The sequence below is a fragment of the Amphiura filiformis genome, chromosome 6, assembly GCF_039555335.1.
Source record: "Amphiura filiformis chromosome 6, Afil_fr2py, whole genome shotgun sequence".
In the NCBI taxonomy this organism is placed as follows: Eukaryota; Metazoa; Echinodermata; class Ophiuroidea; order Amphilepidida; family Amphiuridae; genus Amphiura; species Amphiura filiformis.
The window spans coordinates 75,163,725-75,180,659 of record NC_092633.1 but is presented as its reverse complement, the minus strand read 5'-3'; the positions used below and the strand labels follow the sequence as shown (position 1 = coordinate 75,180,659).

General features: G+C 38.2%; 1 protein-coding gene across 1 annotated transcript; it reads left to right on the top strand.

Annotated features, from left to right (window-relative positions):
• Positions 1-54: 54 nt before the first annotated feature.
• Positions 55-16,262, top strand: LOC140156033 (kelch-like protein 25). The gene is made up of 5 exons (XM_072179139.1): positions 55-134; positions 4,698-5,432; positions 6,421-6,678; positions 7,010-7,568; positions 13,417-16,262. Exons 2-5 carry the CDS (start codon positions 4,752-4,754, stop codon positions 13,899-13,901), a joined length of 1,983 nt encoding a protein of 660 aa, XP_072035240.1. The 5' UTR covers positions 55-134; positions 4,698-4,751; the 3' UTR covers positions 13,902-16,262.
• Positions 16,263-16,935: the final 673 nt, after the last annotated feature.

Genomic DNA, 16,935 nt, shown 5'->3' with positions numbered 1-16,935 from the left:
TTCAGATGAGCTTTTCTTGAATTGAAACGGGCGCAGGTAGTCCGACACTGGTAGTGCCAATAATCAGTATAAAACTTGCTACATGACACATGTACCAAACGTAGTGGTTCTTTAAAGGGCTAATGCTGTAACTTGTAAGTACATAGAAACATTAGATACAAATTACAATACAATCCATGCACACTGTCACTGTGACACTGATGCATAAATAAGCTTATCATCATACATCATTAGACTGCCTAACTGGCCTGTATCTCGTTTCGGCCAAAGAACGTCTGTAACACATACCTGTTTTTAATGACTTTGCAACAATGTTTCTATTGTCAGCAATAACAGCTTGCATTCACACTTTTGAGTTTATATGGTGAATTTTCGTACACATCATAAATAAGTGAAATCAGAATATCCTGAAAGGAATTTAGGTAACGAATTCAACGACACTGACCTCGCAACAGCTAATGTTTTCATGTAAACATGGCGTCCTTAGACCTTTTTAGCCTACGGTTCGGATCCGACTATCGTATCGTTGCAACATCGAAACCTGGGTCCCCGGCCTCATTCACGAATTCACTCACCTTCCTACACCACCAGTTGAAATAAAACTCGAAACATCCCGTGTTATTCCTCAAAACTACATGCACCTTCATTAATAAAAAATTGAAATCCTAGTAGAAATCCGTTATCGAAAATTGTTTGATATAAACGTCACCAAAAGTAATTTTTCTGAAGAGTAGATACCGCGTGTCAAAATGGCGGCCGCAGTCGCATCCCCCAGCTTTGTATCGTGTACCCAGGTCACGGTATGTCTCTACGTGACGAACAGTCAAGGTCAGAGAACAGCGCAACCTGTCTGCTGTCATGCCGTAATGGCTCCGCCCAATGAACGGCGCTGTCAATCATCCTTATTGCCTTTGTCGAACAGACTTTTACGCAGGTAAGAGCTCACGCTGTCCTCACTTTTAGGATCGACGAAGTCAGGCCGACACAATCTGGTTGTGTAGGAGACTATCATCGTGATGCCCACGTTGGAACCATTGGATTACGGAAGAAATATTCATACCAGGACTGAAGCAAATGTGGCCATTTCTATGTTTGTACCGGGCAAGTACCGGACATTTTCCAACACGGAGCTAGCGGAAAATACTGCAAATTCGTCCAAGGTAAGCAAAGGGTTGGGGATCGCATTTTTAACTTTGACTAAACTGTTTCGAGTTAAGGCACGCTAAAAGTAGACCATTTCGGGGCTGTATTTGGTGTACATGTGACGTTTTGAAAAGAGTAAAAAACGACCACTTATTCGCTATTGCTGAAGTATACCCGCCGAATCATGTACCAATACACAAGGTATTGGTACATGAGATCAGGTATAATACATCATTACATGCATATCCATGTCTAGTCCGAGGTGCTCTGACAATAACACTCCGATCGCCAGGCAATCTACGTTTATAGTAGTACTCAGTGGGACAACGGAACCGCTACATGTACGTGAACGAGCTAATAAATCAATGTCATGATGTCGGTATTAATTAAGCAATGTCTTCCAACCATCGGATCCAGAATGAATATTTGGGTTAGGGTTAGGGAATCATTCTTGATCCAATAGTTGGAATACATCACTTACCCATGTCCCTGTTGTCAATTGACCTTTTTGGTAAATCCCATAAATGTAAACCTGAGAGTGAGATGTCTTCATTTGACATCACGTCACGCCAACTTGCAATGCGCAGTAACGATGTTCGGTAAACGATGACATCTCAGCCAGGTGTACTGGCAAAGGCTAAATGGGATTTACAGAAAATGTCAATCACTGTGATCACCACCTTCAGTAAGACGGCCAGGTTTTACCACATTTAGAAGAGATAGGTCGCATAGTAAAAAAGGCGGTGTATTTATGGTCCAAGAAAATCTAGTGGCCACAGAATGCACTATTTTAGCTGAAGAGAGCCGAACTCCTAATGTTCATCTAGCCAGCCAAAAACCTCTTGTGTGGGCTCATTTTACCCCCTACCGCCCCCAAAATCTGCTGCCAGTAATCTCGAGGAATTATCAACCTGCCTGACAGCCATTGAAGCAAAGTTGAAGAACGCAGCCATTATAATTGGAGGCGACTTCAACCTGGCTGATATAAATTGGGATGACCGAACTGTTAAGCAATATATGCTATTGAACCTACGAAATGCGCTAAACTGCTTGACATTTGCAACGACTACTTTTTTGATCAGACACAAATATCAGGGGCTACACGGAACATACTTGATCTTGTGCTAACCTCCCATCCCAATTTTCATCAGCGGATGTCGTGTGTCAGCAGGAATAAGCAACCATGAGGTGGTTTCGTTTAGCATGAATTTAAAGCCAAAAATAATTAAGAAAGTGCCCAGGAAAATCTTTATGTATGGCAAAGCTAACATGGATGGTCTTCGGTCAGATCTTTTGAGCTTCCAGCAAGATTTCTTGAATGGTAATCCTGAAAACTGTTCAGTCCAAGACAACTGGGACAGATTCAAGAACAATATCTCATATTGGTATTGTGGCTAATAAAATTTCTAAGCTCTCCGGTTTTATAGTTAGATGTACTAGAAATATGACTTCTGATGCTTTACTTAATCTTTACAAATCACTCATTTTGCCACATATTGTTTATTGTGTTTGTGTCTGGTCTCCATTTCAAAGGAATTATATTGATAGGTTTGAAAAAATCCAGAGGAAAATCACTCGTGCTTTGTTCTACAAAGATTTTCTTGAAGTTGATTTTGATGATCGTCCGTCATATTCTAAGAGCCTTGTAGATCTTAAATTGATTAAGCTTGAGGATGTTTACAAGTGTCAAAGATTAGTCTTGGGATTTAAAATAATCAATGAGATTGGGCCTCCTTCTTTTAGTTCACTGGTTCAAAGAAGTATTTTAAATAATTCTAGGCTATTGCATCAATCTGCCAAATCTTCATCTTTCTTTAATTCTATGTTTGTTTCCCTCCCACGTCTTTGGAATGGAATTCCCTCTGAATTGCATCATGTTAACAATCTTGTTATATTTAAGTCTGAATGCAAATCTTTTTACTTGAATATGCTTAAATGATCTTGGGGTATTTAATGTTTTGGCTTATGTATTTTCAAATGCCTGTATTTTATGTATAGGCTTATATATATTTTTTTTTTGTACTTTCAAGTTTAATCTTTTGATCATATCAAGGAGGCCACCCACCTGACCCCCTCAGATTTGCTTTATATTTTACTCATATGTTGTACCTGTAAAAATATTAAAAACCTGCAAGTTTGAGGTCTGTAGCTCTTACAGATTTTCTGTGGCAGCCATTTAAAGTTGGAGTACATGTAGGGGAGGCTAAATTTGGACCCAAAAGTTGCCCTTCAAATAAATTTCATCTTTGGGAGTCTGTGCCTTCTTTATAAAAGAGAGAGAGAGAGGTCGGAAACCTTGTATACACACAAACTGCATGCCCAATTTGTCAAAAAGTAAAAAAAAATATTCCTGTAATTGCACGTTGTGTCACGGGGGTCATTAAATATGCAAGAAAAACTGTAATGTTTTGTAAACTGGCAAGTTTAGCCCCCCTAAATTCACATTTTTTGTCAGATTAATTATTTTTTGTTGTCACTGATGCTATATATAGGATAAATACAATGCATACCCAAAAAATTGAGCTCACAATTCATTTACATTTCAAACAGCGCCCTCACGAAGATGAAATTTTTTGCAAATTCAACATTTTCAGGGGCCCAAAGTCGATGTGGTCCACCTTCAAAATTTATAAAACATCACTTTCATATGACTACTAGTTTGAAATTACAACTTTGCTAAGTCCCAGTAATTGTCTAGGTTGACTTCATAAAACGACAAGCCCAAAGTTGACCATTTTCTTATGATTGCATGTAGGGCCTACTGCAAATGTGCCGAATTTGGAAGGCTTAAAAGTCAAATTTGCAGTACGCGCATATCTTGTTTAGGGTGTAAAAAACATGGAAAAAAGGATAGCAAAATTGCAATGTGCTAAAAAAATATGCAAAAAGGTATGTAAAAATGCTGAAATTTTATGCAAGGAATCAAATCCCTGTTTAGGGTGTGAAAACATGCGCATGTTACCTGTTTAGGGTGTCATTTTAGCCAAGGGTAAAATCCTTGTTTAGGGTGCTTTTCATCGTGGATGGTGTACAGGCCACAATGGGAGTGAACCCCCCGGGTCGTATAGTGCATCATGCAAGTAATGACAGGTGCAGAAAGCAACAGAGCCCGAAAGTAAGTAAAATACTAAAGTGAACCGGAGATGATATGAAGCCATGTTTAGATGTATATGTCACTAGCTCTCAGTGACCCTATGCTTGGCTTATTTAATTCCAGAGTTACTTTTTATGTACCGTACCGGGTACATCATTTGATTTGTACACTTATTTTTGTTACTTGTATCATTTATTTTGCAACTTTTATTGGCAGAAACTGAAAAAGAAACCTGGGTTAAAACCCATTTTTAGATTTATTTTGACTGAAAAAAATACAACTGAAGATACATTGTAGGGAAAATAAGGCAATTTAAACAGATTTCTAGATTTGTGCTAAAATTATGACTTTAAAAAAGAGAAATGGGATAATGGAATCTTCTTGATGAGATGTGTAATTCAGTGTTAAATAGCTGTGAATACTTTGTTTTCAACTATTTTTTTCCATTTTTTGCATACAGGATTGAAGTACAACAATACTATATACAAACCAAACTGAGTCTGCTACCAACATTATGGAGTCCAGTTCAGAGCAGGGTTCAGCGTCCGCAGAAGACAGATGGGTGGAGTCTGAGTCACATTCAGAGCAGGGTTCAGCATCCCCAGAAGACAGATGGGTATACCTGGAAGAACTTGTAAGGGGCTTGAACAATCTGCGAGAGCAAAATCAATTGTGTGACGTCATCATCAGTGTGGGTGGGAAATCTTTCCATGCACACAAAACTGTTCTTGCAGCTACTGGGGACTATTTTCTGGCAATGTTTACATCTGGATTTAGAGAAAGTTCAGACAAGAAGATCAAGATAGATGGCAGTGCAGCGGCTTTTGAAATATTACTCAACTTTGCATACACTGGTGAGGTAGCGAATTCACAGGTATCTGCTTGTAGCTATGAAGTGCTTGAGATGGCGTGCTATATGCAGTTTACAAGATTTGCTCAAATCTGCTCTTCTGCTATAGAAGAAATACTGGAGAAGAACACATGTAAATTGCCTGTAAGTGATGTTTGTAAGGTCATGCTGCTTGCTGAGAAACACACCTACCTGCAACAGCTTCACGAGGCTTCGCTGAAGTACTTGGAGGATCATGTGGAAGGTTTGAAGTCCTTGGAAGTATTTCTAGAGAATACAAGTATGACTTTACTGGAAGCTTTCCTGTCTCGGGAAAACCTAGCGAATGAAGATGATGAAAAACAAGTAAGTATTGCAGGAATAGACTTACCATACATATAAATGCTCTCATTTGCAGGAAACAGGTTATTCCTTCATGTAATTTTACACGAAATTAGGGTTAAGGTTAGGGTTAGGATTAGGGTTAGGATTAGGGTTATGATTAGGCTTAGGGTTAGGATTAGGGTTAGAGTTAGGATTAGATTACACAAAATAATTACATGAAGGATCGACCAGGAAACACAGGGATGCAGAGGATGCGCATGCACCTGGGATCTTAGCTACAGTATCCATAAATAATTTCATCAGGATTGTTCATAATTCACAATTGGCAAATGTTTCTCCTGTGCATGTCCAGAAATACTTCGGTATGGAGGCCTTGGGCATGCTTCAGTGGTGTTTCGTGCTGCACCGTGGTACTTTCTCAGATTGACGCCACCAACATGAAGTTCCAGCAGGAAACAGAGGAGGAGTGTGAGAGTTGCACTATGATCAGTCAATTTGATATGGTGCTACGGTGTGGTGCGGAGCGTCATTGGGGTGTGTAAGGGATCTTTGTGCCAGGGTGTTCTTGGATTTGTACAGGGGAACATTTGCAGATTGTGAACTTATCAGTATACCTACTTCATGCAATTTCACTAATGCTTATTGAATTATGCGATGTCTTTACCCTATTTGGCAACTCAATTTTAGTATTATATTGTATTTTTAATGTATTTTATAGTGTTTTTTAAATGTGTTTATAATTTTGTACTGTGTAATTTTAGTTCTTTTATTTTGGTGTGTGTATAAGGGACCCCATCCAGTGGGCCTGCGTGCCTGTTCGGGGTTGCCCTTTTGCACCACACACCGCATTTTGATATTTTGTGCAATAAAGGTATAAACTAAACTATGCCTAATGTGACTGAATTAGCTAAGATGATCAGAATTGTCTAGGCCTGGTTAAAGCATTTGAAATGATCGTTACTTGGAGTGATACATTTTACTTATTACATATTCTTGTATGTAATCACAGGTCCTAGAGTTGGTAATCAACTGGCTGAAACATGACTGGGAAAACCGTAAGAAACACTCACACCAACTTCTACAGAAGGTTCGTCTTGGACTTGTTGCTTCAGAAGATATCAAAGAGCTTGTTACTCCAGAAATACTCGACATCCCAGAGTGTTCAGACTTGGTTAACCAGGTGCTTCAGATGCAAGGATCCAAGAAACCTAGAGATGTCCTGGCAATTGAGAACCCAGAAATAGCTGCAACAAGGAGTACTATTATGGTAAAGTCACACATTTGCCTAAAAAATGCACATAAAAACTTAAACGCACATTAAAACATTATTTTGCATTTGCCTAAAAACCGTACATTTCAACAGTATATAAAAATTTTTCTTTCTCCAGAAAACGAGCACAATTGCCTCTATCCAAAAGTTGTGTCTTGTTTCTCCACAAAGTAACAATTTTCAACATCCTCTTCTCAAAAGCTGTACATAGGGTCCACATTTGTTGGGGAAAACGTATGGGGGTGCAAGTGTTGTGAAAAACATGACCATCCATTGCAGTAAGTTAAAAATATTCATCAATAATACTTTTTGTTTGTTCCTTCAACAGGCCCCAGTTATATCATATGAAGGGAATTTTCATTATTATGCTAAAGAGTATAAAAACTGGGTATCTCTTGAGAAGTTTGCCCCAATGCCTAGTAAATCTGCCAAGTACTCAATGGTGGTTGTTGATGGAGTCCTGTATGCAGTGAGAGGAGGGAGAAACAATGATGGAAAGGAATTCTACAGCTACCAAGCTGGAGACAACAAGTGGCTCCAGTTGCCGTCAATGTCCCAATGTCAGTATTATACCTCACTGATGTCTTTAGGAGGTTACATCTATGCAATTGGCATGAATCAAAAGATTAGTAGAGAACAACGGTCTATTCGATATATAGGTCCAGGAATAATGATGGAGCGCTTTGATATAAATGAGAAAAAGTGGGAAGTTATGAAACCACCACCAGACAATTTTCATCACGATCCCAGGAAGTATAGTCAAGGTATTTCTTCAGTGGTATTTGAAGGAAAGATCTTTGTGAGCAGTGCAAGGCGAATGAGAGGCATTGGCACATATGAAGAGCTGATGGTGTATGACGCTGAGACAGACAACTGGCAAGTAAATGGTAAGTGTCTGTGAAAAACTATATTGCAATTAAGTCAGAAGATAATGTGATAACTTTTAAAAAGCGCAAACACCAGAGGTGTGCGCAAACCAAACCTTTGAACTCTCATCGAATTCCCGTAATTGTGAATAACAGAACTGAAATTCATAAACCCGGTCAGGTATCTGCTGATCCTAACAATTCGCATCAATTGAATAGACATGATAATAGAAAATTGAATATTAGACAGTGGAATGCCAGATCAGTTGGAAATTATACTATTGCTATTGCTGAAAACATTGAAAATGATGTAGATATCTTTGTCATTACTGAAACCTGGCATGCAGAAGATGACCCTGTAGTTATTGGAGAAATGTTACCGCCTGGTTATTCTTTTATGAACTTTCCACGCAAAGGTGATAAACATAGTGGTATTGGGGTTATCCACAAAACACAAATCAGTCTCTTGAACAACACGTCTGATGAAACAACATATTTTGAATGCAATCAACGTTGTAAAAAACACTGGCCTTAGAATTGTCATCATATATCGTCCGCCACCCTCAAAAGTAAATGGCTTCAAAAGCAGCCAATATTTAGAGGAATTTGAGTGTTTCCTTGATGATGTGTGTCTTGTTCCTGCCAAAACTGTATTTCTAGGAGATTTCAACATCCATGTAGATCAGCCTACTAAACCGGAAGTTATCAAATTCTGTGATGCCCTGTCAGCACATGGATTACACCAGTATGTTCAAGAACCCACACACATTAGTGGACATATTTCAGATTTAGTCATATTGCGCATTGAGGACAAATTGGTTTCTAATTGCTGTGCATTACCATCGTTAGGTTCCGATCATAAGATCGTTGATTGTGTTTTTGACTATGCTAAACCCATTCCTCAAAAAATGAAATCTACTGTAAGGAACTTTAAGAAAATGGACAAATGTGTATTTTCTAGTGACTTAACTTTAGCAGTTGGTGGTATTGACTTTCGAGGTACTGTTGATGAGATACTTGAGCAGCTTGAATCGTCGATTACTTGTGTTCTTGATGCTCATGCACCTCCTCAGACACGTTCTCGAAGCTTGAGACCACATCATGTTGCTTATGTCGACCAGTGCAATATTGTTAACAAACTCATTCAAACTGCGAAAGAGATATATTACAATGATGAACTTGAATTTTCTGACTGTAAGAATATGTTTGGTATAATGAACAAATGGACAAATGTGTATTTTCTAGTGACTTAACTTTAGCAGTTGGTGGTATTGACTTTCGAGGTACTGTTGATGAGATACTTGAGCAGCTTGAATCGTCGATTACTTGTGTTCTTGATGCTCATGCACCTCCTCAGACACGTTCTCGAAGCTTGAGACCACATCATGTTGCTTATGTCGACCAGTGCAATATTGTTAACAAACTCATTCAAACTGCGAAAGAGATATATTACAATGATGAACTTGAATTTTCTGACTGTAAGAATATGTTTGGTATAATGAACAAACTGTTGAACAAAAATGTCAAATCTTTACCCAGTTGTGATTCAATGTCTGAATGAAGCAATTCCTTTACTCAGTTTTTCATCAACAAGGTTGCTAAGATAAGACAAGAACTTGTCTCGGTTACTGATAGAAATCATGATAATTGTGTCATTGACTCTAATGTAATTATTGATGTTGAACAATTTGATACTTTCAAACCTGTGAGTGCAGAAGACATTGAAAAGACAGTTCTTTCCTCTTCCAGTAAGTCATGTATACTAGACATACTACCGATGTGGTTGTGTAAAGATAATATCAAGATTATGTGTCAAGCTCTGAAGGTAGTTGTCAACAAATCTTTTTGTAGTGGTGAATTCCCTTCTAAGCTTCGTGAAGCAGTGGTATGTCCCGTTTTAAAGAAGTCCACCCTTGATAAAAATGTCTTGCACAATTATCGCCCTGTTTCCAACATAAGGTACTACTAAAAAATCATTGAGAAGATTGTCTCAGTTCAATTGCAGGATCACCCCCACTCACATGATATCCATGTGGTCTTCAGGAGGAGTTCCAATCAGCGTATAGGGTGCAGCAATGCATAGCACGGAAAGAGCATTGCTCCGTGTAAAAACTGACATCATGACGAACATGGATAGTGGCAAAGCGGTGTTTGTGGTGCTACTGGATCTTTCTGCAGCCTTTGACACTGTGGATCACCAAATCCTGCTCGATCATTTATCAACCACTTTTATCATAACTGGTATGGCGCTGAGGTGGATTAAATCTTGCCTCCAGGGGCATAGTTTTCTTGTTTCCATTGGTGGTGATATCTCCGTGTCGGAGGAGGCAGAGAAATCCGGTGATGCTGCATGTACAGCATCGGGCAAGTACAATCTGGAATTTGGAGTACCTCAAGGATCGGACCGCTGTTTTTTGTGTTATATACAAACTATATTGGCGCAATCATTCGTCAGCATGGCATTGCCAATCACATTTATGCTGATGACATTCAACTTTATTCAGGGTTGGTTCTTCTTATATTGAACCATCCACTGACATAAGAAATCTGGGTGTTATGTTTGACACTTCATTGACTATGGAGAATCAGATCACGTCCATGTCCAAAGCTGCTTGTTTATCACTGCGCAACATTGGAAGTGTACGCAAATATTTGACCAGAGATGCAGCAGAAACTCTCACTCGTGCTTTTGTGACATCAAGAATTGATGGAAATAATACTCTCCTAAATGGTCTGCCAGATAAGCAACTTTTAAGTTGCTTGCCTATTAAAATAGGCTCCAGAGACTACAAAACATGGCCTGCACGCATAATAACTTACACCAAAAAGTCTGACCACATCACACCTGTGTTAGCGGACTTACATTGGTTACCTGTTAAACAACGAGTGTCTTTCAAAGTTTGTTTGATCTTGTTCAAATGCATGCATGGTCAGGCACCCCTCTACTTGAGTGATCTAGTTGATGCTTTCACTCGGATAAAGCTGGGTTGAGATCAACGGACAGTGGACGCCTGCTGGAGCTTCAGTACAAGAACCCTTTGGGGAGATAGATCCTTCCGAAGTTGGTGCACCTAAACTATGGAACACACTGCCTGTAGCACTAAGAACATGTGACAATATCGCAACTTTCAAATCTGGACTTAAGACCCATCTATACAATGAGGCATTCAAAGAGTGACTCTTTTTAGTATTTGACTCTTTTCTTATGAACTGTGTCACCATGTTGATATATTTTTCTCAGATCTTTTGAACTTGTTGTGTCAAGCGCTATTGAGCGTCGAAAGGCGGATACCGGCCGAATTAGCATTAGCCAAATTGTCGACATGTATTAAGGACATTTATGAGTGGATGACAAGAAATATGCTCAAGCTTAATAATTCTAAGACTGAGTTTTTTGTTGCGTCATCCTCAAGTAACTTGAAAAAGCTGCAGGATGTCTCTTTCAAAATTGGTGATATAAACATCACTCCATCTTCTACAATCAAAAATTTGGGTGTAGTATTTGACCAAACTATGTCAATGAAGGACCATGTGAAATCTGTTGTAAAAACAGTTAACTTTCATCTGAGGAACATCTATAGAATCAGGAGATTTATCACGGGTGAAAGCTGCCACCACTTGTTTCGTTCGCTTATTCTATCCCGCCTGGATTATACGAACTCGCTGTTGTTTGGAATTTCAGCTAAGGACAAAAAAAGCTGCAAGTACTGCAAAACAGGGCAGCTCGAGTCATTTTTAGATGCACCAGACTTCAGTCCTCGGCACCCCTGCAGAGAGAATTACATTGGTTGCCTATGAGAGGGTTATCTTCAAGGTGTTGCTTTTGACCTTCAAAGGTATGAACAATCTCATGCCTGGTTACCTGTCATCATTCCTCATTCAGTACAAACCAATCAGGGAAAATCTGCGTTCTGGTAGCAATTTTCAACTTCATGTTTCTCGTACTCGTCTGTCTATAGGTGACCACGCTTTCAATGTAGCTGGCCCACGCCTTTGGAACTTGCTCCCCCTCCATATCCGCCTTTCACCCTCAGTCAATGTTTTCAAGAAAATGCTCAAAACTCACCTTTTTCCTTCTCAATAATGCTTTGTTCCTTATATGCATCCTTGGTATTAGCCTACACTTATTTTATCATTACAAGCCGACGACGGATGTCGGCTTGTTCTGTCTCTTCTCAATTCTTCTTTCTTCTTCTTTCTTCTTTCTTCTTCTGGCAACCTCGTGACATTTTGCGTGAATTGCCACGTTTCGCCCTAGCTCTCTTATGCTTCGACAGATTTCAATCATACTTGAGCCAAATGACCACTGGACTAGGCCAAACCTGCCATTTGACTTTGACCTTGCTGTGACCTTTGACCTAGCTATAATGGTCAAAAGTGTGATTTCACAAAAATGCTACTCCTTCCACAAATTTCATGCAATGATCATGTGACTCATGCATATGAATCAACATGTGGCAGTGCTTAAAACTTCCTAAAAAGAATTGAGGTCAAAGGTCATTAAGGGGTCATTTCCGGTCTGAAAGCTAAAAATATTCAAAAAATCACTGTCTTTACAAAATATATAGCAGAGAGTCGCCATTAGCACACATGCATTGCTACTAGCCAGGGTCTTTAGGATGCCTACAGGTTTGGGGTCAAAGGTCATTAAGGGGTTACTTCGGTCAAAAACCAAAATGTTCAAAAAATTTTATCTCAAAATGTAAACAGACCAGAATAATATAACCAACATACATGAATTAGTGTTCCTGATGTATGCATGGTATTTTTTATTTTGGGGTCAAAGGTCATTAAGGGGTCACTTCCTGTTTTTAGCTGAATAACTTCAAGAATTTTTATCTCAAGAACTGAACATGTTAGAATTTTTAATTAAAATTGGAACAATGCATTTTGTCGGTGTACATAAGGTTTTTTTTACATTGAGGTCAAAGGTCATTAAAGGGGTCAAAAGGTCAATCAAAATTTTCAAAAATCAAAATCCATGTATAAGTTCGATTAAGCTGAAATTCACCAGGAATATTTCTTATGACATCCTAAGCACAGTGTAAGAGCAGTTGACCCCATCCGTAACCCAGGGGTCAAGTTATAGGGGTCAAATTGCGGCTTGTATTCAGCGTCTGTTGACTCTAGTTATAATTGCTTTAGGGTTTTTAAAATTGTACTTCATGTATTTTAATCATGTTAATAGGGTCTATTGATAATTTATCATGTTGCTTTTTAATAATTTTTGTTGGTCATGTAAGTGATATTTATTTATGCTGTATAATTTCATATTATTGTGCTTTTAACCATGTTATTTGCTATTGTACAGCGCTGTGGTAATATTTTGATATAGTGCTCAATAAATGCTGTGATAATAATAAAAGCCATAATGCACCGTATGCTTGATTGCCATTGAATTATAATTTTTGGCCCTCAAACATATGTGGGGCTTAAACCTGTTAGATGTAAAATCTGCCCAGATGGTTCTTTGTTTGTTTGGTTGTCTGATTGGTTGTATGGCCAGGCGGTAGCAAAACCATTAATCCACTCTGCAGCTCCAACGCAATAAACTGATCAACTTCAAACTTAGTATGGTGATAATATATGGTGGCCTGATGTGCTGTATAGTTTTGTGTCATGTTATTTACACATTTATGAGTATTAATGAGCTTATTTGCATTTTGCATATTGACAAACCTTTGTTATTTACACACCACATTAATTACAACCGTGTATGTTAGGGATAAAATATTATTATTATTATTATTTATATTTTTTATTATTATTGTTATTTATAATTTATTATTATTATTATTATTATTATTATTATTTATATTTATTATTATTATTATTATTATTATTATTTTATTATTATTATTATTGTCAGAGGTTGCACAAACAGGACTGGAGGAGGAGGAGCAAAATGATGTTGTGCTCTCAACTCTTTTTGTCTACAAAGATCAGTTGTATCGAATCTTGGGCCAATCCAACCTGATGTCAGATATGTATGTCAGCCTTGTGACTCTCAAATCTGAAGAGGATGGCAGCATGACAGTGACAGTAGGAGACCAGCTCAGCCAAGAAAATCTGCAATCTAAAGAAACTACTGCTTTCTGTATTGGGGACAAAGACTTTAGCATTGAAGATGAGGGAGACCTGGGAGTTGTTTGTATCCAGGCTGCAGATCAGGTACAGGATATAGAACCAAGTAATTTGTTGTTTGCAATGTTTCCTATTTATTATCCCGGTTCTAGAAAAGAGTGGACAAGTAACCCTGTGTGGTTTAAATTTGATAGGAAAAAATTAAGTAGTAGGCATCCTAAACATACTAGAGTAGAATTTTGGCAAGAAGGGTCACTGAGCTCGGTTTAACCATGTTGACTTAGACAACAGTATACTGTTTACCAATGTTGGTCTGATGTCGGCATTCTGACGACCGCCATATTAAGGTTGACACAACAACGTTGGTCCAACCTTGGTGTATCGACCACCATTTGAAGGTTGGCAAGCTACGTTGGCCCAATGTTGGCATGGCGACCGTCATTTTAAGGTTGGTTGGCTAGGTTGGCTTGACGTTGGCATACCAACCATATAATATAAGGTTGGTACAACAAAGTTTGTCCAACGTTGACTTGACGTCGGCTTGCCGATCGCGACCATTGCCAACGTTGCGCCAACGTAGTTTTGCTGTTTGGGTTGTAACATTTACATAATAATCAGGATGTATTTCTTTCACACAGAAATGTTAGTTTTCATTGTCAGATATGTCCCTGTTTAATTTTGGCACAAACAAATGAGGCAATACAAAGAAAATTGCTATTTCTATACCAGCGCATATGTCAGCACTCCGTCAAACATGACTAACGCCGGTTCTTTTAATCCGGGGGGGCACTGGTCATTGACAAGGGGGTATCATGCGTGGCCACGAAGTCACGGATAGCACCCTAAACAAGTATTTACAAGGTCTGACAATACACCCCTAAACAAGTATGACAAGTGCAATTTTATACCCTAAATAAGTATTGACATTATTTTTGCCCCCATTATAGAAGCAAGTAAATCAGTCATATTTTGACTCTAAAACCCTTCATGATAACTGGGAAAACACAAATTCAAAACTTCATAACTTTTAACCTTAATTCCATACAACATTTGTCTCAAAGGACCCAAAACACTGTGATTTATTGTACAAGGTATACCCTTTTTAAATTTCCTTGTTTTAGATACCCTATTCACGATACGTAAGTACAGTGCCTGATCATGAAAAAAGACCCTTTTTACTTGAATCTTTGGCCACGCATGATACCCTCTGGTCAATGACCAGTGGCCCCCCTGGGCTTTAATGTGCCTATACTTCCGGCGCGCCATGTACATACAGGTTTCTGAACATCTCATACGGATTAGACTAATATTTCGATCGCAGTCTTGTTCAGTCGTTCAGATTTTGTCAAAACTACAACACCTAAAGTCATGTACCGGTACATTACAATTGTGTAAAAAACAGAATTTTGAAAGACATTAAGAGCGCCCTCATCATCAGCAAATGTTACGATATGGCTTTAAGCACCACACACAAAATTATGATTAATTAAAAGCAATAAAACTGATTTGAATGTACATGTACAGAGAATTCTGATAGCTGAAGTTTGGTACCACACTAGAAAATACATCAATTTTGATGGACATTTCAACGTTGTGGGACTACAACTGTGTTCAGAAGTCAGATTTTCACCTTTTTCATAAATTTAAAGACCGTAAATGATGTATACATAGAGAATAAACACCCACTCAATGTAGAGAATAGGACTGCACCAAAATTATCTTAAATTTGGGCAAAAATCATGATTTTTTTGAAAATTGAGCATTTTATGGCCATTTTTGGTGCAAATTTCTATAAGTTAATCAAGATTATAAAAAATTTAAAAAAATGGTCCTAGATATTTTTATCTAGTTTTTAAAAATTAATTTGAAAAAATTTCTCAAGATTTTTTTTGTTTACGTGGTCCAAACAAATTTGGGCTAAAGAAACCCTTTTTGGGGGTTTTCTCCAAAAATGAGCATTTTATGAATGTTCCTTGTTAGGGTTCTGTTTTAGGTTCGAATGATGTTCGTCACATTCCCAGCGGAAAGCACCAGAACCTAATACCTATAGATTTATATCTTCCACTCTTCTCCAGCATGCCTCCTTGGCTCAATTGGTTAGAGTGTCGTGCTGGTAATATGAAGGTCGCCAGTTTGAATCCGGCCGGGTGCACTGGTTTTTTTCAACGTTTATGTGCACTGGCCTACTCTGGGGAAAGATTAAAATTTGTTCATCCTATTAACCTAGAAAACTTGCAATGTGTATTGGTTATAAATATGCAGTTCAGATGCTTCCACTAGGAATGTGATGAACATCATTCGAACCTAATACCTATATATTAATATCTTCCGCCCTTCTCCAGCATGCCTCCTTAGCTCAGTTGGTTAGAGCTTTGTGCTGGTTATACGAAGGTCGCCGGTTCAAATCCGGCTGGATGCACTGTTTTTGGGGTTTTTTTTCAACGTTTATGTGCTCTGGCCTACTCTGTTGAAAGATTAAAATTTGTTCATCCTATTAACCCAGAGAACTAAGTATAATAATTTTAATATATCTTGATGTGTCCCATTTAGAATACAAATTATGCATGCAGCCCTGTTTTGGATAATTTGCAAACATTTTGCTACAGAAATTTAGACAAAGCTATTGATGACCCAGTAGTTTTAGATTCCGCCAGGCATGCATAATTTGTATTCTAAATGGGACACATCAAGATATATTTTAATATATTTTAATTTAAAACAAGAAATGTCTTTAAAAAGACAACGCCATGGATGCAGATCATGTTTCATAATTTTACATTGCAAGTACTTTGAATGCTAGTAAATTTGAATGTTTGGTACAACTAACCGGGTGCGAAATATTGGCATTTATTGGTAAATACCACCAATGACATACTAGGAAATACTCAAAATTTTCATGCTGAATGTGAAAGTTGAATTGAAAAATGTGTGCTAAATAGGTCTACATATTTTAATTCATACCTGAACAAATGGCTTTAATTGAAATCACATCCTCTGAGTTTTACAACAATACAACAGTCTATATTCAGACAACCTTTAAGAATGTTTGGGATTTCATATCAACCAAGTTTCATGACAATCCAACCATCTATTATCAGTAACTTTAACCTTGATATGACCTTGATGGTTTCCACAATCTGACAATCTATACTCAATTCACCTTGGATGACCTTGACCTGACATTCAACATTTTCCGCTTACTAACTCATCATGTCCATAACCCCCATAACAATCTGTCCTTTTACCCAGGGGGGGGGGGGGCACTCAACTCTGGAAGTGACGGTATGTGCCTGTCAATAGGCCC

Excerpts from the sequence above, each read along its gene's own strand:
- LOC140156033 (XM_072179139.1), top strand. The coding sequence starts at position 4,752 with ATGGAGTCCAGTTCAGAGCAGGGTTCAGCGTCCGCAGAAGACAGATGG. Across the intron at positions 6,679-7,009 it reads CAACAAGGAGTACTATTATG|GCCCCAGTTATATCATATGA; the intron begins GTAAAGTCACAC and ends TTCCTTCAACAG. Across the intron at positions 7,569-13,416 it reads AGACAACTGGCAAGTAAATG|AGGTTGCACAAACAGGACTG; the intron begins GTAAGTGTCTGT and ends TATTATTGTCAG.